The 25335-nt window shown below is 44.4% G+C and overlaps 1 protein-coding gene across 1 annotated transcript in view; it reads right to left on the bottom strand.

Annotated features, from left to right (window-relative positions):
- LOC119566992 (complement receptor type 1-like) overlaps positions 1-25335 on the bottom strand; it is a 207535-nt gene that overhangs the window by 156857 nt on the left and 25343 nt on the right. The window contains 5 exon segments of the mRNA XM_043520786.1: positions 441-617; positions 2833-3000; positions 13169-13369; positions 15017-15196; positions 17785-17955. Coding sequence (XP_043376721.1) covers positions 441-617; positions 2833-3000; positions 13169-13369; positions 15017-15196; positions 17785-17955 — 897 coding nt within the window.

The raw sequence follows: 25335 nt of genomic DNA on the forward strand, positions 1-25335 counted from the left end.
TTGGACTGGGTTAATATTGGAGTTATTGTCCCACAGATGTGGGAGATTTAATTGTCCACTTTAATCACCATATTTCCTCTCATCTGGAGAGAAGGGACTCCTGAAACCAGAGGAAGATAACTAACATGCCTGAAGTGACAACAATTGGAAGAAAGTTTTTAAAATTTTGTGCTCTGATGCTTTTACATAAAATTTATGTCTTTATGATTTAAATACTGGTCAGTGGTAAGTTATTTTATTTATGATGGTAATACTTCCCTCAAAGAGATTAATTTTGTCCAGTCATAGTAAGACACAACCCAAGGAGCATCAGCTTTGTAAGTTTCCCCACATGAAGCTGCAAGCTTCTCCCCATACCTGAACATGGTGCTCATCCTCTAGTCAGGAAAAAAGGAGCAATATGACAAAGTAGAGAGTTCTTCAATCATTAAATTACTCACTAATGCACTTTGGTAAAGGAGTCCATCCTCCTTGAAGGCACTGTGTCTTCCCCACCGCATTTCCTTCTGGAGTCATGTAATCAATCTGACACCCATATGTTGCTTCCTCATTTAAATTAAATTTGGTCCTACTTTGAGAGAAATAACCATTCTGTATCTCAACTTTTTCACATATTTCTAAAATAGAGAGAGTATGACATTACCTCAAGATAAATACTGTTAATTAATGTGCTTTTCATAAGTATAGGGTGACCATGAGAAGAGGTACACCTGAAATGAAATGGAGAAACACCATTTAAAGACTTTTTGAACAATAAGTTCCTTCATACTTTTAGACAGTGGGAGGAGAAGGTAAGAAATCAGAGTGCATATCAGTGGTTCCTATCTCTCACAATCATTCCTGATACTGACTTCTCAAAGCCATTCTAAAAGATGGTTGGACTGAAAATGGTCATTTTGATTCTGAAACTGCCAGCTCTTATTTTATGAAAAAAGTTCTCTCTTTTTATTATATGTGCTGTATGTATAAGTAATTTGATGAAGCAGCTTCACAGTTTCATGCACCTGACAAATCATAAGGGGCTCATCAGTGAAAAAGACAGTGATAAAACATCACACAGATGTTATCACTAAACCTGCCTTCTTCAGAGACAGCCTCTCCCACTGCAATATTTCCGCAGTTGTGATCAATAGAGCATTCATGCTAGACTCCCTCAGTTTAAAGGAGAAGGTGTTGGTAGCAGGGCATTATCCTGGAGGGGCATTCAATTTTGGAATTCACTCTCTCCCTGAATTTGCTGACCTTCAGGATACACTGCACAGCCCATCCATTTTCTTGGGCATTTGGGGAGAGTAGAGATAGGGAGGGAACGAGGCTTTGAGGCAGGATGTGTTTGCATGGCTGAATTTTGTTATGGACGTAGATGACTCAATTTTACACATGATATCTTAATTGATGTTCAAGCACCCGGAGCTACCAGACAAACTGTGCAAGCCACTCCATGGAGGAAGGGGAGGCAGAGGGGCAAGGTGGCTTTAACCCACTTTGCAACACCCAGAAGTGCTGACTAGGTATAGACAGAGGAACATGCTTCATTATCCCAAAAGATGGTGTAATGCACACACAACTCATGCCTGGTAGAGAACTGGAGGAAAGATAGGATTTCCTGGAGCACAACTGCTGCTGGATTACTTGGCATCCACACTATCCCCAACACAGACCAGACCAGTGGCTAAATGTCACAATTTATTCATATCAGGTGGAGCTAAGAGTAACATATTTTATTAAATTTACCCGATACCCTGGATGATAAAATCCCATTTATAATTGCTTGTAACTTTGTTAGACTTTAACCATTTGGATTGAAATTTTCCATGTCTGGTGTCTGCCCCAGCATCATTTTTTGTTTTGTTTTGAAAAGTTTAAACTGAAATGGTTTTGCTGTTTCAGAGACTGATGTTTGAGTAAACTATTCTGTTTTATCCATGGTAAGTTCTTGTTAGAGCTGTTTTGTTGAGAACCTCTAGCACTTCCATGGTTTGGAGCAGGGACTCAAAATTTGGCTGTGGGGTCCACCTGGTGTCAAAGATATACCTTTTGCTGTCCTCAAAAAAATGCACCCAAATTTGGCCATGTTATAAACCTATGAAAGGCAGAAAGTCACAGTTTGTACAGGTTTGGAGCTTGATAATTCTCTGAAGATTCCATCTGTACTGAACATGCTCAAGCCCAAGTTGGCAGGGGCTGAGCAGAACTTTCCTTGCAATTGCATCTCTTGGCTCTGAGGGGCCACACTCATGCCAAGCACTGAGACTGTGGGTATGCCTACGTAAGAGCTGGAAACTTGTAAATTCTAGGATGAAGAGACATACTTTAGCTTTAGCTCCAATCAAACTAGCATATTAAAAATAGGAGTACTGTGGGAGTGGCACTTGGGGTGGGGACAGCATGCAGAGCCCCCTGGCTGCCCCTACACATAGGAACCTGAGGGGGGACATGCCGTCTGCTTCCCAGGAGCGGCACTGAGGCTAACAGGGAGCCTGCCAGTCCCGCTGTGCAGCACCGCCAACTAGACAGTTAACAGTCTGGCCAGCAGTGCTGACCAAAGCCCCCAGGATCCATTTTTGATCCCTGGGTATTCTGATAAAAAAAACAGACACCTGGTCACCGTACATACAACAAATAGGGGTGATAAACAGCAGTCAGGGGCTCGGTGAAGAACTTTGAAGGTCACTGCAATATGATTGCACAGTTACTCAGGTCAAAAATGTGCATTGTCATGACAAGTCACTGCTAGGATTGGTATTTTTGTGTTTATTTCAGGCAGATGATAATAGTAATATGTCTACAGGTTTTTAATGATCTGCTCAATAGAACATGACTGTTGCTTACTGTTAGAGGTACATCTTGGAGTAGGTGACCAGCCATTCTTTGTGCATGTAACTTTGGCTTGCAGATTTTCAGGAAAACACACATATGAAATTTCATCACCTTCTTTGTAGGTGGTCCAATAGTTAAATATAAATTTACCATTTTCCAAATGACCAGGAGAACACTTTTCTAAAGAAAAAAAAGATTAAATTCAATTAGCAAATGGAAGTCAGGTATTTAACAAATAAAAAACAAAACAAAACAAACCCCCCTCTTCAAAACTAGCTATTTATTTGAAAAAAAAATCTTTAAAGAAGACCTTCTGGCTGCATAGTACTCTAGTACTTTATACTGAAAAGACCTTTATTTTCAAATGTGAATCAAAGAGCTTGATTTTTCCACCAGCCTGAAACTTGTGATATCAACTGTGCACAGGTGTAAACAATTGCACAAGATGCAAGGCAGTGAAGAATTGGGTCACACAGGCCAGATTCTCAATTGGTGCAAAAAGGCAAGCTCCATCAACCTCAATGGAACTACACTGATTTACACTAGCCAAAAAATCTTGCCTAATATACTTCTTAAGAAGTGGTGTCTGCACAGATTCATTTGTAGCATTAGCCTCCAGAAGATGTTATCAATCATATTATTCCCTCAAGGTATTTTATTTACAGGTATCACTATGATGCTCATGGAACCTGTTTATTAAAACAAAAAGCATGTTTACAGAATCCAAATGATACAGGCACTGAAACACCAACATGTAGGGAAATAGATACCATTGCTGTTGATTGGGTTTGTGTTCAGGCTCAGGCCCTAGCTGGAAAGTTCCATTAATCCAAAATAAAAACCAAAGTCAGGCACAATGGGATGGTTTAAATCATGCTATTGTGATGGAAATCACATCATCAGCCCAGGATAAACAAGGTGACAGGAGAAGGCCGACAGCCAAAGGAAGTCTCTCTTACTTTCCTTCTCCCCATGCTCAGTCACTGGGAGTACCATGATGAAGTGTAAAGGTAACTGTGTTAAGCCCTCCAAACTAAATTCACGTTTGTTTCATGCAGCAGATTGAAATGTATTATTCAGACAGGTTTGGGTTTGGGCTCTTGTTAGGGTTGCCAATTTTGGTTGGACGTATTCCTGGAAGTTTCATCAGATGACATACTCTTCAATTAAAGATTAATCTTTAATTCCTGTAGACTCCAGGGCAATCTGGAGGGTTGGCAACCCTGGCTCTTATTCCTGCCACATTATGAAACCTGATTTTTTCCCCTTCCCAATATTATCTAGCAGCATAACACGGTGCTCTTGGCTAGGGGCATTTTTCCCTTTCCTCTGAGCTCTCAGAGAGATCTACCATTTCCCACTCATTAGTTATCACCTAAGGATGAAACCCTGAACCTGGTGACCTCAATGGCAGTTTTGTCATTGATCTCAGTGGAAGCAGGATTTTCCCCCAAGGACTTAAGGCCTCATGGTAAATTACTGTGGATCCCATTACCACTAACTCAGACTAAGCCAGGAGTTTTGCTGCAGAGCAACACAAGTTGCTCCCTCCTGCCAAGGGCTAAAGACGCTGCCTTCACAGCTCACTAAGCCACTGACAGCCTAGGAGCAAAGAACAAGGTTCAGCATCAAAATTTTGATTCCCTGAATATTTGTTAACCTTTTTTTCCCCACCCACTTCCATGAGCTATGAATGCCAGGAAAGTGTGACTGGCAATTACGGTGCTACTGACGTTGTGGAGTACTTGTGACTTTGCATTTTCTGTCAGGACACTGCCTATACTCGGAAAGCCTCCCACTGTGTGTACCAAGTGTCCTTCTGCTTCAGATCCCTCATTAAAAATAACTTGCCACAAGAGTCTCTGAGTCTTTTGACCTTGTACTAGAATTGTCATCCTGTGTAATATGTTGGTCTGAATTCAACTGCCAGCTGTTTGGAAAAGTAACTGTTCTTTTTTGTGCTTTGTGAAGTCCTATGCACTGTTTTATTCACAACTCCACACTTAAGGTTGTGATGAAAATATTTCCATTACAAGCACTGTTTGGACCCACTCCTTTCTTTTTACTTTTCATGGGAAGTAGCTTTTTCAAGGAGAAATTTTATAACTAATATAAGGCGGGTTCCCTGTCCTCCTCCCACTCTCCAAGAGTAGAATAAACATTTTCAAACACCTAGATCTAAAAAGTGAGCCCTTTGTTAAAAGTAAAAATAAATAAATATATAAATAAATTAAACCAGATCAAAAACACACAAAACCCATTCACAATATTCCTGCCACTTCTAACTTGAAAATAAAACAAGCTACAAACTGAAAAATTCATACATAGGCAGATATTTATACATCCTCATGCCTACTTGTTAGAATTTCAGTTTTCATACTAAAATGTCATTGATTGTGTTCACACCAACCAAACCACCCTGTAAAAGTATGATCACGGGGGGCATATAATTGCACTTTCTAGTTTCTTAGCACTTATAGCTTTAACTACTACTGAACTGCATTCTAAACTACTAGGAATGTGGGGAGAAGGAGGTGAGTCATACGGGTGCATTGAACTAGTGGAGTCTGGAGCAGGTCGGGGAGAGGCTTTGGTCATATGATGTCTATTCAGTGCAGCTCCATTATAAAAGCACATTTGGTGGCAAGTGAGCCTGCTAAGCTGGAGGGAAGCAGACCTCTCCTCCAGCAAACTTTAGCATCTTCACAGGAGGTGGAAAGGGAAGAGTAGATTGGCATGGAAGTAGCCCAGCAGAAGGGCTGGCCCTTGATTGGAGTCAGGTTTAGAATTAGGCCATATGCTGGGGACTGCAGCTGAACTGCAAGGGCACAGAAGAGGAGCAAGAACTTGCATCAGGCTGTGACAACTGGTAGGGTCAACAGAACCGGAGATTTTCTGTGTACATCTATACAATGAGTGGAAGCCCGCAGCAGCAGGCCTCGAAGCCTGGGTTGACAGACTCAGGCTCATGGTGCTCGCACTACCATGCTAAAAATAGCTGTGTAGATAGTGTGACTTAAGCTGGAACTTGGGCTCTGATGTTTTGAGGAGGGGGGGCTTCAGAGCCCAAGCTCCAGACTCAGCTGTAATCTCTATACAGATATTTTTACTGTGGCAGTGAAACCTCTGCAAGCCCAAATCTCTTGCTACAAACTTGGAGATTCTCTGCCATGGACTGTGTAGATGTACCTTTTGAGGGGACATGAAAACAGCTTGTCAGACAATAGGACATTCACAGGTGCTCCATGAAAAATTATGCATAATAGATGGATAAGACTCGTCGATTAGAGTTTTCTTCAACTGGCATTCAACATTTTCCACTTAAAATAGAAAGAATCTGGCTTTGTGCACTAATCTAGCTAATGCCCAGGCTTTCTCAAAGACTTTGTGGACTCTTAGGGTTCTCTGCCTCTCCAGCTCTGCTCCCGAACCTCTCATTACCCCAGTTAGTTACCCCTCCCACCAGAACCAGTCTCCAGCTACCCAGACTATATACATCATCTGTGTGTGTGTTTCAAAAGGTTGATAGAGAATATCTGACCTGGTAGAGTAAGGGTGTTCAGGGAGTCGGGGAACAAGATTTCTTTTGTTTCAGGTTGTGATAGCATATTCAACACTTCAAAATGTCCCTAATGACCTTTCCCAACCCTTCTGGGGTGGGGGTGGGGGTGGGGGGTGGTCATGACCCTCTGGTTGAGAAATCCTGGCCTAGTAGTTAGGGCACAGAAGCTGGAGTGGGGAGTAAGGGGGATGCAGCCCAAGCCTCTGCTTTCCTGGGGGGCTGCTGATCCTTGAAATATACATTATAAAAGGGAGATTTTGATCATACTTGTGCTAATACTAAAAAGAAAAGAACAAAAAAACTAATGTATGCACCCTGCTGCTATTTATTTTGTCCCAATTTCTTAAGCTTCCACAGTTAAAGTTTAATTAATGTTTTTAGACTTTGAATTGTTGGTAATGAGGGTGCGAATTAGCGGTGTTAATTGCCATTGCTGGGTGCTAATGACAGAGCTGCAGTATTGTTTTAACCTTGCATAAACAAGATGTCCAGTTGACCATTTCAAAGCAGAGCAGCAAAAAGGAAAGCTAAGTTAGAAAGAGAATATTGTAAGCAAGTTACCCAAACTTGCTAACTATTTTCTGTTAGTACTGCTTCAGAATTATCTTCCATGATGGTGGATCATCTCTCTTAGAAAATGATAATCAAAGCAAAGATATGAGTATGAACTTGTTCCCTCAGGAGACTTCAGAAGAAAAGGCAAGCATTCCTGAAATCAAGGACACAACTAATGATGAAAGAGATGACCCACTTTTTCTAACACCTGTCCATACAGAAGGTAGAATGAATAGTAGTGATAAAGAGGATGATGTTGCTGGTAGCGTTGAACAAAATCCGGCTAAATAGCCTACTTTGATAATGGAAGAGTTTTGTACTACAGGTATTGAGAAAGGACTGTTCTATTTTCAGAATCGCAATGACAAAGTTATAGTTTCTGAGTGTCAGTACAAATGTCAGAAATGGTAACTTTCACCTCTTCTTTTTAAATGAAAACTACCAAATGGAGAGCATCATCAGAGGCATTGGTCAAAGCATTCTAAATCCACAGGAGCAGTATTCTGTTTTATGTGAAAACTCTTCATTGCCTAATAATCTTAGCACCTTCATAACCCCAGGCTTTTCCAACTGGAAAAAAGCAGAGGAGAAGACTTGCTCTCATGAAAACAGTGTGGAACATTGCAACGCCATAGTTGCATGGGTAGCATGTTCACAAGGCAAGAATCACATTGATAGGGAGATGGTACAGCTGCGTCTAACACAAACTGCTTACTAGGAAGACATTTTAAGGCATATCGTGACAGTTATTAAGCTTCTTGCTGAATGTGGTTTAGCAGTTAGAGGAACGGAGGAAGTTATTGGCTTTCCTCAGAATGGAAATTATCTAGATATTCTTGAAGCCATCATCAAATTTGACCAGTTTGTAAGAGAACATATTAAACACTGTGAAAACAAAGAAAGGTCACCCATCCTACTTGTCGAAAACAAACTGTGATGAGTTCATTGAGCTATTGGGACAGAAGGTTTTGGAATTCATTGTAACTGAAGTCAAACGGGCAAAATACTACTCTTTGATAGTAGATTTAACTCCTGATTTTACCCATGAAAATCAGTTCTCTGTCATTTTATGCTACTACTTACATGGCACCATAAGAGAGGATTTAATTGGGTATATACCAACTGAAAGCCAGATGGGCAAGTTGCTCTTCCAGATCATGAACAGTTTATTGGATGCAAATGACAATGCTATTGAAAACTCCAGAGGTCAGTCATACAATAACACAAGTTATTTTAAAGTTATTTATTGGCTGTCTTTTAAAGAATCCTTATTGAGGTTACAGGGACAAACCATCCCGATGTGTAGAAAGAATAGTAAAGATGGCAGGTGACCAGCTTGGCTTAACAGTGAAATCCTTGCTGATCTTAAACACAAAAGAGGCTTACAAGAAGTGGATGGTTGGACAAATGACCAGGGATGAGTATATAAATATTGCTCGGGCATGTAGGAATGGAATTAGGAAGGCTAAATCACACCTGGAGTTGCAGCTAGCGAGGGATGTTAAGAGTAACAAGAAGGGTTTCTTCAGGTATGTTGGCAATAAGAAGAAAGCCAAGGAAAGTGTGGGCCCCTTACTAAATGAGGGAGGCAACCTAGTGACAGAGGATGTGGAAAAAGCTAATGTACTCAATGCTTTTTTTGCCTCTGTCTTCACGAACAAGGTCAGCTCCCAGACTACTGCACGGGGCAGCACAGCATGGGGAGGAGGTGGCCAGCCCTCTGTGAAGGAAGAAGTGGTTCGGGACTATTTAGAAAAAACTGGACGTGCACAAGTCCATGGGGCTGGATGTGTTGCATCCGAGAGTGCTAAAGGAATTGGCGGATGTGATTGCAGAGCCATCCACCATTATCTTTGAAAACTCATGGCGATCAGGGGAAGTCCCGGAAGATTGGAAAAAGGCTAATGTAGTGCCCATCTTTAAAAAAGGGAAGAAGGATGATCCTGGGAACTACAGGCCAGTCAGCCTCACCTCAGTCCCCGGAAAAATCATGGAGCATGTCCTCAAGGAATCAATTCTGAAGCACTTAGAGGAGAGGAAAGTGATCAGGAACAGTCAGCATGGATTCACCAAGGGAGAGTCATGCCTGACTAATCTAATTGCCTTCTATGATGAGATAACTGGTTCTGTGGATGAAGGGAAAGCAGTGGACATGTTATTCCTCGACTTTAGCAAAGCTTTTGACACGGTCTCCCACAGTATTCTTGTCAGCAAGTTAAAGAAGTATGGGCTGGATAGATGCACTACAAGGTGGGTAGAAAGTTGGCTAGATTGTCGGGCTCAATGGGTAGTGATCAATGGCTCCATGTCTAGTTGGCAGCTGGTGTCTAGCGGAGTGCCCCAAGGGTCAGTCCTGGGGCCGGTTTTATTCAATATCTTCATTAATGATCTGGAGGATGGTGTGGATTGCACCCTCAGCAAGTTTGCGGATGACACTAAACTGGGAGGAGTGGTAGATACGCTGGAGGGTAGGGATAGGATACAGAGGGACCTAGACAAATTGGAGGATTGGGCCAAAAGAAATCTGATGATGTTCAACAAGGACAAGTGCAGGGTCCTGCACTTAGGACGGAAGAATCCCAGGCACCGCTGCAGACTAGGGATCGAATGGCTAGACAGCAGTTCTGCAGAGAAGGACCTAGGGGTGACAGTGGACGAGAAGCTGGATATGAGTCAACAGTGTGCCCTTGTTTCCAAGAAGGCCAATGGCATTTTGGGGTGTATAAGTAGGGGCATTGCCAGCAGATCGAGGGACGTGATCGTTCCCCTCTATTCGACATTGGTGAGGCCTCATCTGGAGTACTGTGTCCAGTTTTGGGCCCCACACTACAAGAAGGATGTGGAAAAATTGGAGAGAGTCCAGCCAAGGGCAATAAAAATGATTAGGGGACTGGAACATGAGTTATGAGGAGAGGCTGAGGGAACTGGGATTGTTTAGTCTGCGGAAGAGAAGAATGAGGGGGGATTTGATAGCTACTTTTAACTACCTGAAAGGTGGATCCAAAGAGGATGGATCTAGACTATTCTCAGTGATAGCAGATGACAGGACAAGGAGTAATGGTCTCAAGTTGCAGTGGGGGAGGTTTAGGTTGGATATTAGGAAAAACTTTTTCACTAGGAGGGTGGTGAAACACTGGAATGCGTTACCTAGGGAGGTGGTGGAATCCCCTTCCTTAGAAGTTTTTAAGGTCAGGCTTGACAAAGCCCTGGCTGGGATGATTTAGTTGGGATTGGTCCTGCTCTGGGCAGGGAGTTGGACTAGATGGCCTCCAGAGGTCCCTTCCAACTCTGTTATTCTATGATTCTAAGTAACATGTCTGAAAAGTATGAAGATTTTCAAGCTTATATCAAAAAAGAGTAAACCCACTAGCTGTGTACATGCCATGCACAGCTCTTCTCTGAACTTAGCTGGAACTTGCAGTATTGATTGTTGCATGGAAGCCACAAACATTTCAGTTTTGTTCAGAAAGTATCTTTTTTGTGGCATTGCCCAGGCGATGGAAGCTTCTACGAAACAATCTTATCAAAAGGAAACAAAGACCTCTCCCCTTGTCCTAAAAACCCTGTCAGGTATGAGATGGTCCTGTCATGCTGAATGTTGTAAAACAATTGTAGTGAAATATGAAGGCATTGAAAGTTGTTTGAAAGAAATGATGGACAGTGTCGAGGAAGATGGTGAAACTCAGAGGAAAGCACAATTGTACAAGAAAGCGTGCAGCATGGAGACTGCTTTTATTAGTATTTTATGGAATGTTATACAAGAAAGGTTTGACAAAACTAGTGTACAGCTTCAAAAGCCAGGTCTGAATCTTCTTGTTCCTGTCAATTTTCTGACTTTCTTTGCAAACATTTGTCACAAGCTTATAGTCTCACTTTGATGATTTTGAGGAGCAAGCAAAACAATTAGGAGGTTATGCTGATGAGTCCAACCATGAAGTACACAAACATACTCTAAAGCAAAAATTTCCTGATGGCAGAAGTGACACTGCTTTGAGGGAAAGGGAAATTCAAGGTTGACTGCTTTTATGTTATCCTCCATAAGCTAAGTTCAGAACTAAAAAGAAGAAGTTAATGGTATACTAATTATCCACAAGGTTTGGTTTGCTTACATTTCTTGATCAAATAAAGTGACGTGAACTACAGGGGAGATGAAAACATGCACTCACACATTTCTCAGGGCTTACCTGAATGATCTAGAACCTGAGCTTTTCATCAAATGACAAATTTCTGAGCAATGTTTTCCTGAATATTTACATTGCATTGAGACTGTATTTGACTATACCTATTGTCAACTGTGAAGCAGAGTGATCATTGTCTAAGCCTGCCTTTAAAAAAGTTGTCTTCAGTCAACTATGGCAGAAACAAAGTTTAATGCTCTGGCTACTATGTCAATTGAGTGAGATTTATTTCAAACACTGTCATTTCAAGATACAATAACTGAATTTGCAGCTCTTAAAATTTGCAAGATGCCTGTTTAAATATGCAGCATTTCATTTGACTCTTAATTTTCCATATTTTTATGTTTATCCAGGTAGTTTATTCTGTTCATTGTCTTTGATTTTCTTTTCATGATTATTCAGTAATATACATGATTTGTTGGTTGTCACAAGCAGGGTACTTTTTTGCTTTTATTAAAACTGTGTTTATGAAAAGGGGGCCTCCACTCATTAATCTGGCCAATAGGAGAGTTGGGTTTTATTCCTGGCTCTGACACTAACTTGCGTGAATGTTGGCAAGTCATAACACCCTTCTGTTTCTTTCTCTTCCACCTTTTTCCTGTTTTGTTTATTTAGATTGCAAGCTGTTTTAGAGAGGGACTGTTTCTTATTGTGTCAGTGCAAAGTGATGGGGATCCAATCTTGGTTATGCCTCAACTCACTACTGGAATACAACCAAACATTATTATTATTAATTTCCAGGAAAAGTAAAAATGATTTCTGTAGAATTTTTGTGTGTGTATATGAAGTACTACACACAATTGTTCATTATGATAGTAATGGTTGATGTTTTTATTCGAAGAACATAATTTTATGATCTTGTGTAAGTGAGAATTAGGCTATGTTTATACACTAGCTATGTATCTAATATTTGTCTAGTTAGGGGTATAGAGATTATTATTTGTAGGATATTGATGTACCATATAATTTTTACAAGAGCCTACATCCCATTGTCACAACTGACTTGTTAAAGTTTCTTTCATTTGTAGTTTTGTATGATTTTGAAAATGACCAGAATTTGGCTAGTCTTTGGACAAATAAGAGGGAAGGTTTTATAGACAGTTATTAGATTAAGTTATTTGATGGATGGCCTGAGACTGCAAAGTGGAATGATATAGAGGAGTCTTCAGCTGGCTACTTAGCTTTAAATCTGCTTTATATGGCTGGAGGGTTGCAAAGCAGACTTAGCATGTGTCAGGATCACTAGCTGTAGGCCTCCATATTCAGAGCATCTGGCAGTGGCACTCCACCCTCTTTGCCACCAAAGAGCAGCCCTGAAAAAGGGATAACATATGCAGCCTAAAAAGTAATCTCCAGGGCAAGCTGCAAAAGTCTTCTAAGAAACAATATATTCCCACACAGCAGGAGGAGTGTGCATATACGCATGTGCACACACAGGCAATGGCAGAAAAGAGAAAAGAATCCCTATAGTTCTGTCACTCTTACAGGCAGTTTTCTTACAACTGAACATCCCAAAGACAAAAAAACCAACTAAGCCCTTCCTCGTGAAGAAAATTTCACAACACAACATACCCCTCCTCATAGGTCTCTCTCCACACAGGTTATTATTGATCTTTTCTCACCCTTTCTAAATCCACAAGATCCCAGTACCTTCCGCAAACACTCTCGCTCTCAGAGGGATACAAATTCCTACCCTATTCCCTTGTAAGAGAAACAGAAATGCTGGTTGAGGGATCAGCAATAAGGAGAAAGCAAAAAAAGGAGAGGAAAAAAAGAACAAAATACAAACAACCCCTCTGCAAATCCTACAACCCGTTTATTGAAGGCCTGTTCCAAGTACTGGCTCCTTCTAATGCTTTTGAATCCTTTTAAAGAGACACTCATGTCCTTGGGTGACAGTCTTTGCTGGGGGAGTCAAGGGGCCACAATGGAGCAGCGTTGTAGTAACACCCACCCTCCCTCGCAGTCCTGGTTCTGTCCATTGCTGGATATAATTATTAGTTATAGTACAATAGAATTTTTAAGAAAATAATACAAACATATGTTTACTTACTAAGGCATTTTGGCGCAGGAGACCAGCTGGCTTTAGTACATCTGATCAGAGGCCACTTCTCCTCTCTTTCAGATACGTAACCATCAAGGCATCTGTAGTAAATTGACACGCCCAACTGTGCTGGAAAGGCTCGTTCTTTGTAATGTTCATAATAGTCAGTTAATGCTCCATTTTCTATATGTGGGTAGTCACAGGGTCTCACTTTAAAAAAAGTTTAAAATGTATAATATTAGAAGGTACACGTGGACACTAATTCAAAGAGGTGGAAGGAGAGAAGAACTCTTCAAGGTTACAGCCGCAGTTTACCCAAATTGTTCCACTGGAGCAGGAGATAGAGCTTTCACCTGGTAGGCAGGGTTTCCAGCCCCCAGAACCCACATGTTGTGTGGGATCTCCTCATGATACAAGGCCATCCACCAGTTGGCAGGAGAGTGTCATGGAGGTGACTGAATTTCCTCCACACAAGACAGGACATGATCCACATACTAAAGGTTCCCTTTGTGTGCAGATCCAGATCTTTGGATTAACTCCATGTTTTCCAAGACATCTGTAGTCACATTATCAGAGAATTAATTTATAACACCATTGCTGGGCTCCAAATCCACTTACACCTCTTCCTGTTTTAAACAGCTGTCATTTGTTTGTAATTATCAAAGCCAAATTCTGAAGTCCTTGATAAGTTTTTACTCAGTCCCTACTCAACAAAACTCATTACAGCCACTGGGATTTTATCTGAAGAAAGATTGAGTAAACATTTGAGAAAGAACTTCTTGATTTTGCACAGGGAAAAGAACTGCCTGGAAGAATCTGTTGTACGCATTGTTGGTGTTGCCATGTCACTCCCAGGATATTAGAAAGTGAAAGTGGGTGTGGTAATATATTTTATTGGATCAGTTTCTGTTTGTGAGAGAGACACACTTTCAAGCTTACACAGAGCTCTTCTTCAGGTAGAGACTGACAGTTCAGAATAAATGAGGAAACAAAAATGGACGGTACAAATCTAGGGCTGTGGTATGTGTAAGTGACTCAGAATCCAATTATGATAATAGGTTTTTATTTTCTTTTATACCATTCATACACTCATGGCATCATGCTTGGATGCTATTATTTGGATGGATAAAACACAGCTACAAATCTTCCCTGTAGAAGGGTTCAGTCTAGCACATTTTGTCAAATAAATCATGATGTATATGTTAGTTGTATAGTTATTTACAGCTCCATTCACTTATACCATATCTTATTTTCACAGGTGCTTTATCCAAGTCCATCAAAGTAAATAAGGAAAGTAAATAAATAAGTGTTATTTACTCCTTCTCATAACACAGGAATTAGGGGTTACCAAATGAAATTAAAAGGCAGCAGGTTTAAAATAAACAAAAAGAAGTATTTCTTCACACAACACAGTCAACCTGTGGAACTCTTTGCCAGAGGATGTAGTGAAGGCCAAGATTATAACAGGGTTCAAAAACGAACTATATAAGTTCATGGACGATAGGTCCATCAATTGCTATTAGCCATGATGGGCAGGGATGGTGTCCCTAGCCTCTGTTTGCCAGAAGCTGGGAATGGGTGACAGGGTATGGATCACTTGACGATTACCTGTCTTGTTCATTCCCTCTGGGACACCTGGCATTGGCCACTGTCGGAAGACAGGATACTGTGTTAGATGGACCTTTGGTCTGACCCAGTATGGCTATTCTTATGTTCTTAAACTTTGTAAAAGGAAAAACCCTGCAAATATACCTGTTTCATTTCTGTTTACATTCTGAACTGCAGAAATTGTATAATCATTGTTTAATAGTTTGGGCTTTGATATTTTAAAAACATGTTAAAATAAAAGTAACTTACAGATACATCTTGGAATAGGTAACCAGCCATTCTTTGTGCATTCTGCTCTCCTCTCCCTATTGTCCGTTTCAAAGTGAAATCCTTTATTACAGTCTACTCTGATTACTTCCAATTCTCTGAACACTTTCTTTTTGGGGTAGTAGGTTCCATTAGTCACTGTTGGAGGATCACATCTGATTTCTAAACAGAAAGAGATGGACAAGTTTAACAGCTGTAAAAATGACTTTAGGCTGTAAGTACCCCCCTTCAATTAAAATTATTTCTATCTCTCTCTTTTTTTCTTTTTACTAGCTTTACTATCACTGTCATATTTGATCATCATCTGCATAACAATGGCATGGTGAGATTCCTATGAATTTGATGAAGTCTATAACTCTTTACCCATCTTCAGAAATTAGAGTATTTGCTTGGGGTAGTTTATTTTATTTTGGGGGTGAGAAGGAATCAGTTGCTGTTATAAGTGTCATTCTGACTATTGTGGAAAAACTTTACCAAAAAATGAAGCCTTGCAATGAGATCTAAAGGTGATCACACTGGATTTGTCTAATCTCTTCTGGCAGTTCATTCCACACTACCTTCCTGTCATGTTTGGTGGGATGGAATAAGAGAGTCCAAGGTGTTAACATGACACTGTCATGGTACAACACAAACATGGTTCAGTGGTTTGAATATAGTGCCCTGGGCCTGCTTAGTCCCATGGCAAACACACCATTAAAATCATGTTAACCTTTTAAAGACATAGTAAAAGAAGGAAAAACAGTTAAAGCATTTGAAATGTAAAGTTGCAAGTAAGGCTTTTATTTTAACAATATTCCTTATTCCCTTTCCCTTTAGCTATAGAGAGATTTTAGAAGGAAACCCCTCTGTTTGACCATCTTTTCGACAGTATTAACGACGATAATAACTGGTCTTTATGGGGAAAAAAAGTTAGTTGAGATCGGCTGGAGCTTCCTGCTGCTACTGTTAAAGTCTGATCCTGCTTCCTTTAAGACAAAACAAGACAAACACACACAAAAGAGAAGAGAAAGGAATAGCAAAAATAGACAACGCAGCTTCTGGTCTCTGGTGCTGACTCTTACTTGCAACTTCATTGCTGGAGAAAAACAAGCACAGTAAACCCCCTTATCAGGCACTTAGAGACCTGGAAAACTTGAACCAGCATCAGGATGTTTAGGACATTGCTTTCAGATGCCTTTCTGACACAGGCTCACAGTAGTGTTGCAAAATATATAGTCCCAGACAGGTAGACCAGACTTTTACTAAACGGAAGGCAAAGAGAGAGATAGAAAAGAGAATAAGGTGGGGGTGGAAGATGACACGAGGGAGGGAAGGACAGCAGGAACCAAAGTTGCACGTCCCAGGTGGTATTGAGGATCTAGTTGGAGATGGTGAAGGTGGCGATATCTTCTGTGTCCATCTCTCTGTTCCAGTCTCATCAGGGCATCTTTCAGGGTCAAGATGAAGGCCCAATGGTGTCATAGTATCCCAGGACATGGTGAGGGTTGCAACCCTGATGGTGGAATCTCACTCCTTCCAGTCCACCCATCTCCCACTCAGCCTGCTAACTCTTTCTGAAGATTTTTTTTAAGGCCCCCCTCAAAGGGTTCAGCTACCTGATGTTCCGCACTGTCTGGCCCATTTGCGTATTCATGCACACAGTCCGTTTCTTTCCCCCATGTGTACTTTTAATCTTTAGATTCCAAGCACTGCCAAACATAGCACAGGCATGTGTCGGAAAGCTCCTTCCAATTACATATCTTCCCTTTACTGAGCTAATTACCATTATCCCAAACCCTGCCCCCAGTGTCAACAATCCCCCCAATCCTATAATCTTCTCATGGATTAATTGTTAGCAAATCCAGAGATCCTCACATCATTCTCTTAAATGATCCCACTGGCTAAACCAAACAAGGCGTTGACAAGCTGCAATGGAAAATGTGTCCAGCTTTCATTGGCTGGAAGGATGTTATCCTAATGTAGGACATTAGAGTCTATAACAGTAGCCACTGAAGTCAGGAGATGTTGACGCCTGTAATGTGACAGGCTATTCATTTTTGAACCCAAGAGCAATCAGGAATCTCATGTGGTTTTAGTGGCTCTTTTTGCATTTTTCTTTCTGTACGGAGTGTTTCTGTAGTACTGTGTTGTTGGGGAGTAGACCCTTTTTGAACAGTTGTTCTTAGACTGGAGCTGGTTAGGTCAGATGTCCGTGTCCACTCTGTTCCCAGCAGGCTACATTGGTTGGCAGGTAGGCACTTCATTGTTTTACAATGGAGTAAGAATGCCTAACAGATTGAGGGCAAGATACCATGCTCTAAAAATAAACTAAGCCGAATAAGCGCCTTCAGTCTCTCACTGTAAGGCATTTTTTCAAGATCTCAGATAATTTGTGTGTCTCCTTTCTGCTTCCTTTCCATTTTTTCAACATCCTTTCTAAAATGTTGACACCAGAACTGGATGCAGTGTCTCAGTAATTGTCTCACCAATGCCTTTTGCAGAGGTAAAAAACACCTCCCTACTTCTACTCACTACTCTCCTATTTATACATTACACAAGGATTGCATTAGCCCTTTTTACGATAGCATCACAGTTCAGTTGTTTTTCCACTATGATTCCTAAATCCTTTTCAGAGTCACTGCTTTCCAGGATACATAATGATGTATTTGTATTATTGTAGTACACTGAAGCATTAGTTGTGTACTAAGACCATAGCTATCTAGCTAGATAAAAATAACAGAACACACAGTATAAAATGAGCAAAAGCTGACCTTTACAAAATGGTTTTGGATTCCATCCATATTCCGTACAATCTGCATCAGATCTTTCACCAAATGTATATCCTAGATTACAAGTAAACTGCAATTGTTCATTCTCCCTATACACTTTCTTTGGAGTCATTATATTTCCATTATTAATTCTTGGTGGTTCGCAGGTTACCTCTAAGGACAAAAGAAACAAAATTTAAAAAAAAAGAAAACAGTTGTGATGCCTGACTAAGAAAACACCCACTAGGAAATAAATACAAAATTTCATTTTGACACGGCTGTTTTAAAATTATGTTAATCAGGAAATAGTAAATCTGTGTTTCAGCATAGAATTTAAATCTCTGTGTAAAATATAAAAGCCCATCTAGACCCAGGGATAGATTTCATGAATCTTTCTTTGGAACTTCAAGACATATTTGCAATTTGGGGTAAATATACAGAAGACAAAGTCAGCTCAATGGCATAAAAGCAGCAGCACTCTAACAGCAGCTTTAAACAACCAACATATTTAATATCAATCTTCCACTTTTGAATTATAAGAAGTAGGGGGATGCCAGAGCTGCAGAAGTTAGCCCAACAGTGTGAATAAGCGATTAATGTGCTTGTCATCTGTCACACATCTCCTAAGTAACACTTCATAATCAGTTAACATATAAACAAATTCATGACTCTGAAAACTCTCTGGGTTCAATATTAAATGGAAATATTATGTTAAGTAATCTTTTCAGAAGCAAGTATGTCTGGTGCAAGTACATTGGTAAAATCAATCCCATACTATGATCTCTATTTACAAAACAAATTAAGAATCAAATAAGTAATATATCTGGCCATGCCAATTTGAATAAAGCAAGATCCACCATGATTGTTTCAGTTTTAAATACTTTAAGAACACCAATAAAGTGGAAGCATACTTGGTGCCATAAATATAAAGGGAAGGCTAACTACCTTTAAATCCCTCCTGGCCAGAGGAAAAACCCTTTCACCTGTAAAGGATTAAGAAGCTAAGATAACCTCGCTGGCACCTGACCAAAATGACCAATGAGGAGACAAGATACTTTCAAAGCTGGAGTGGGAGCGGGAAACAAAAGGTTCTGTCTGTGTGATGCTTTTCCCGGGACCAGAGCAGGAATGCAGGTCAGAACTCCTGTAAAGAATTAGTAAGTAATCTAGTTAGATATGCGTTAGATTCTGTTTTGTTTAAATGGCTGATAAAATAAGTTGTGCTGAATGGGATGTATATTCCTGTTTTTGTGTCTTTTTGTAACTTAAGGTTTTGCCTAGAGGGATTCTCTATGTTTTGAATCTGACTACTTTGTAAGGTATTTACCATCCTGATTTTACAGAGGTGATTCTTTTACTTTTTCTTTAATTAAAATTCTTCTTTTAAGAACCTGATTGTTTTTGTCTTTGTTCTTAAGATCCAAGGGTTTGGGTCTGTGTTCACCTATGCAAATTGGTGAGGATTTTTATCAAGCTTTCCCCAGGAAAGGGGGTGTAGTGCTTGGGGGGATATTTTTGGGGAAAGATGTCTCCAAGTGGGCTCTTTCCCTGTTCTTTGTTTAACACGCTTGGTGGTGGCAGCATAGGCTGGAAGGATGAATCTTCCTGGAAGAATCTGTTGTATACATTGCCTGGAAGAATCTGTTGTATACATTGTTGGTGTAGCCATGTCGGTCCCAGGATATTAGAGAGACAAAGTGGGTGTGGTAATATCTTTTATTGGGCCAGTTTCTGTTTTTGAGAGAGACAAGCTTTCAAGCTTACACAGAGCTCTTCTTCAGGAAGAGACTGTGACAATTCAGAATAAATGAGGAAACAAAAATGGATGTGTAGCGGGGTGGACACCAGCTCGAGCCCAGAGGGGTTAAAACAGCCCTGAGAGAGGGCTACTGCAGAAGAAAGGCAGCAGGGCTCATTGGGGAAGCAGCCTCAGCTTGGGGGGCTACACCCCAATCAGGGCCCAGCTGGCTCTGTAAAGGCTGTGAGCCAGAGGCCCAGGAGTCTCTCTCTAGCTTCTCTGAGGGACGGACCTGGCTGCAGGGATCTAAGCAGAGTACTTAGATTGGAGCAGGGCTGGGGAAGGGCTGAGGAGCTGGGGCACTCCAGCCAGGAAAGCCCCAGGCTGCGGCCTAGCATTAGGCCCAACAGTTACTGGGGTTGCAGGGGACAGCCCAAGGTTAGACAGATGCAGCAGGTCCAAACCCAACCTTGCCTGTGATGAGTGGCTCATACTGCAGTCTGCCCAGGGCGGGGACTAGCTGGTGACTGGCAGAAGCCTACGACTGAGGCGAGGTAGGGATAGTGGATGAGGGGTTCCCCTTGGAGGGGGAGACCCAGAACTGTGGGGTACAGCCAGGAGGCAACACCCAGTGAAAGAGGTACCGGGGTCCTGGGAGGGACACGGGAGCCAGCAGCAAGGTGAGACACCAGCCTGAAGAGGGTGCTAATTCCCGAGGACAACCAGCAGGCGGCACCGCCAGTGAGTCCTTGCCCGGTTACAGCATGGTACAGATCTAGGGCTGTGGTATATGTAAGCGACTCAGAATCCAGTTATCATAAAAGGTTTTCATTTTCTTTTATACCATTCATACAGTAATGGTATCGTGCTTGGCATGCTATCATTTGGATGGATAAAATACACAGCTACAAATCTTCCCTGCAGAAGGGTCGAGTCTAGCACATTTTGTCAAATAAATCATGGTGTATATGTTGGTTGTATAGTTATTTACAGCGCCATTAACTTATACTGTATCATCTTATTTTCATGTGCTTTATCCAAGTATATCAAAGTAAATAAGGAGTAAATAAAAAACGGTTACTTACTTTCTTGTAACTGTTGTTCTTCAAGATGTGTTGTTCACGTTCATTCCACATTAGGTGTGTGCGCACTGCGTGCACAAGTGTCGGAAACTTTTTCCGGGGCCCCCCGAGTGGCGCCACTGTGCCGTACAATTATACCCCTGCCGGCCCGACCCGCTCCAGTTCTTTCTTGCCGGCGACTCCGACAGAGGGGTAGGAGGGTGGGTGGTGGAAGGGACATGAACAACACATCTCAAAGAACAACAGTTATGAGAAAGTAAGTAATCATTTTTTCTTCTTCAACTGCTTGTTCACGTCCATTCCACAAGCAGGTGAATTACAAGCTTTCCTCTGGAGGAGGGTAGGAGTTACGGAACAACTGCTCAAAGGACAGCTCTGCCAACTGCCACGTCCTCTCTGGCCTGCTGGTTGACCACATAGTGGGTCGTGAAGATGTGCACCGAGGACCAGGTGGCTGCTCTGCACATCTCCTGGATCGGGACCTGTGACAGGAACGCCATGGAAGTCGCTTGCACCCTGGTCTAGTGGGCCATGACCGCCGGGGCCGGAACACCTGCGAGCTCATAGCACGCCCAGATGCAGCTTGTAATCCAAGATGAGATCTGCTGCGCTGACACCGGGAGGCCTTTCATCCTCTCGGCTATGGCCACAAACAGCTGCGTGGATTTGTGAAAGGGCTTGGTGCTCTCCAAATAGAACACCAGCGCTCGACGCACATCCATGGTGTGCAAGCTGCGGTGACTCGGGTCCGTATGGGGTTTTGGGAAGAACACCGGCAGACAAATGTCCTGGCCCAAATGGAATTGAGAGACCACCTTAGGGAGGAACTTGGGGTGTGGCCGGCGCTGCACCTTGTCCTTGTGAAATACTGTATACGGTGGCTCAGAGGTGAGGGCCCTCAGTTCGGACACCCTTCTGGCCGAGGTAATGGCAACCAGAAATGCCACCTTCCAGGAAAGGTGGAGGAGAGAACAGGTAGCGAGGGGCTCGAAAGGGGGTCCCATGAGTTTAGAAAGGACCATGTAAAGGTTGGATGAAGGCACTGGGGGGGCGGAAGTACGGGAACACCCTCTCCAACCCTTTAAGGAACCGTCACACTCTTGGGTGAGAAAACACCGAGCCCCCCGAGAACCCTGGATGGAAGGCAGAGATGGCCACCAGGTGCACTCTAAGTGAGGATGGGGTTAGCCCTTACTGCTTGAGGTGCAGGAGGTACTCCAGGATGGCCTCCACCGGGGCCTGGCCCGGCCACATCTGTTGGGGTTCACACCAAGACAAGAACCTTTTCCACTTGGACATATAGACTGCCCTGGTAGAGGGCTTTCTACTGCCAAACAGAATCTGCTGCACGGGAAGGGAGCACTGGCTCTCCAGGGCGTTTAGCCACAGAGCCTCCATGCTGTCAGGTGCAGTGACTGTAGGTCGGGGTGGAGAAGCCGCCCACCGTCCTGTGTAATGAGGTCCCGGTGTAGGGGCAGAACTACTGGGGCCTCCACCGACAGCTCTAGGAGCGATGCATACCAGTGCTGCCGTGCCCAGGCTGGGGCAATGAGCATCACCGCCGTCCTGTCCCTGCACACCTTGAGCAGGACTTTGTGCACCAAGGAGAGCGGGGGGAAAGCATATATCAAGCCCCCTCTCCACGGGATCGCAAATGCATCCGCGAGTGAGCCCGGGCTGCGGCCCTGGGACGAGCAGAACCGCGGGCACTGGGCGTGGGCCCTGGTGGCAAACAGGTCTAACCGGGGAAACCCTCACCAGCGGAAGAGCGAAAGCACGATGTCCGCCCTGAGCATCCACTCGTGCATGTGGTGCGACCTGCTGAGGGAGTCCGCCAGCTCGTTTCATATCCCCAGGAGATAGGATGCCTCAAGGTGAATTGCATGGGCTATGCAAAGGTCCCAGAGGAGGAGAGCCTTGTGACATAGTGGCGAGGAACGAGCCCCGCCCTGCTTGTTTATATAAAACATGGCAGTAGTGTTATCTGCCAGAACTGTCATGCTGTGACCACTCAGAGTGGCGTGAAAGGTCTGGCAGGCGAGACAAACCGCCCTGAGCTCCTTCACATTGATATAGAGCGACCGCTCTGCTCTGGACCACAACCCCTGCATCATGAGGTCCCCCAGGTGAGCCCCCCATCCATGGTCTGACACGTCCATTACCAGCGTCAGGTCTGGTTGTGGGGCGGCAAAGGGGACGCCTTCGCAAATCACAGGCTGGGACTGTCACCACAGCAAGGAGTCCAGCACATCCCTTGGGGCTGTCACTACCAAGTCCAGGGGGTCCCTGCCTGGGCGGTACACCCGAGCGAGCCACGCCTGCAGAGTCCTGAGTCTCAGTCTGGCATGCCTGACCACCTGCGTTCATGCTGCCATGTGGCCCAGCAGCCACAGGCAGCACCTGGCCATTGTCATTGGAAACTGGCACAGGGAGGACACCGCTTGTTGGATAGCCCGGAATCGGGATACTGGAAGGCTTGCCCTGGCCTGCACCACGTCCAGGACCGCCCCTATGAATTCCACTCTCTGCGTGGGCACGAGCGTGGACTTGGGGACCTTGACCAGGAGCCGTAGCTTGCAGAACAATCTAAGGGCCACCTCCACATGGCCCCGCACTTCCGCCTCGGATCAGCCCGCCAGGAGCCAGTCATCGAGGTACAGGTACACCCGGATTCTCTGCCTCCGTAAGAAGGCCGCCACCACTGCCATGCACTTTGTGAACACCCTTGGGGCCGTGGCTAGACTGAATGGGAGAATCGCAAACTGGTAATGTTCTTGGCCCACGGTGAAACGTAGGAACCACCAATGTGCTGGGTGGATGGCGATATGAAAGTACACGTCCTTCATGTCGAGGGCAGCATACCAGTTCCCCAGATCCAGGGAAGGGATGATGGTGCTCATGAGAGGGGTCCCTGAAGAGGGAGGGGGAAAGGGGGTGAGAGTGAAGCAGGGAGGGAGGGAAGAGAATTGCAGTGAGTATCCGTTCCGCACCGTGCATAAGACCCAATGGTCTGACGTAATGGTGGACCACGCAGGGGAGAAACGGGACAGGTGGTTCAGGAAACAAAGGGACGAATCCGGTGACTGGTCTGGTACACTGTCCTCGAGCGCACCTTCAAAAGCCTGGCTTAGTGCCCGGCTGGGGTTTGTGCTGGCCTTGGTTCTGGCCCGGTGCATTATTGTTACTATTGTTGTTGCACCGTCACCTGTTATCCCTGCCTCGCTTACAGAAAGGCTCATGCCTATGGCGAGGTTGGTACTGGCGTTGAGGGAGAGGCTGCAGCTTAAAGGGCTTCCTCTGAGTCGCTGGGGTGTGCATACCCAGCAACTTAAGCATAGCTCGCCAGTCCTTGAGGCTGTGCAGCCTCATGTCTGTCTGGTCCAAGAAGAGCCCAGACCCTTCGAAGGGATGGTCCTGGAGTGTATTCTGGACCTCGGGCGGCAGGCCTGACTCCTGAAGCCATGCCAAGCACCTCATGACCACCCCTGACACGATTGTTCTAGCTGCCGCATCTGCCAAATCCAGGGAGGCCTGGAGAGAGGTCTTGGCTACTGCCTTGCCCTCGTCCACCAGGGCCATGAACTCCTGTTGGGAACCTTGTGGAAGGTTGTCCTTAAACTTCCCCACCGCGGCCCAGGAGTTGAAATTGTACCTGTTGAGGATGGCCTGCTGGTTCCTGGTGGGTCTATCGGTCTATCGGTGGAGGGCCGGACACCTCTGTACCCGCCACCGCCTCATCCCGGGAAGACAAGGAGGTTAGCTGCTGCTTGACCCCCTCCGGTTGGTCCTCCTGCTTCCCTTCTTCTGTGGGAGGGGTCTCCGGCTCAGGCCGGGGCGGGAGTCCATGGGATGGCACTGGACTCGGTGCCGGTCTCTCCCATTTATCCTGGGGGGATGCTGGAGGCGTGGATACTATAGCCTCTGTCACCATCTGGCATCGGTGTGGGGACCGGGACCGCTGCACCGAGTAACTTGCCCTGGATGGGGCCCCTTGGTGCTCCTGATAGGCCCAGGGGGTCCAGAAGGGCCAATGGCCTGGCAGCCCCCATTGGGGTTGCCAGCCCACCTGAGGGTCCTGCTGTCTGGGGCCCAGTGTGGGTAGCTATAGCAGCCAGAGTCGGAGCTGGACTGTGGTGATGCCGATCGCGAAGATCATGGCAGTGCCAATGATCTGTGTCGGCGGGAGAACGAGCAGCTCCTGGCTGAGCGGGAGCAGTACCGGTATCAGGACCAGGACTGGTGCTGGTGTTTCCTGGACCGGGACCATCTGTGGGAGTCCTCTGGTGAGGGCAGTCTCAACTCCTCCCGGTGCCAGTCTCTGGGTGGTGCCGGAGAGCAGCATGCACTTTCTGGTGCTTCCTCGCACCGACCCACTGCCGGTGCTGCAACCTCCTTCTGGGCCGCTGGCAACTGTGAGTCCACGGAGTCGGAGCTCCACCGGAACCAACTCTGGGAGCAGTGCCGGGATGGTATCCTTGAGTGGCACACCATTGTCAGCTTACCCCTCGACGGCACCCGAGGCATGGGTGCCGGAGGGTTCTCCCCATATGGGAGGGGGCTCGCCACCGACAGCTCATTGAGGTCCTTTGCAGCCTCAAGGGTGCCAGGCATAGAGGGCTGATCCGTTATGCCCTCGAGCCCATTGTCCGCACTGAGCTCACTTAGGTCTGGGCCCGGTGGGGCTTGTGCTGTCAGGACCACCTGTGTCAGCGCCGGTACTGCGGCCTTCCCGCT

The sequence above is a fragment of the Chelonia mydas genome, chromosome 8, assembly GCF_015237465.2.
Source record: "Chelonia mydas isolate rCheMyd1 chromosome 8, rCheMyd1.pri.v2, whole genome shotgun sequence".
Taxonomy (NCBI): Eukaryota; Metazoa; Chordata; order Testudines; family Cheloniidae; genus Chelonia; species Chelonia mydas.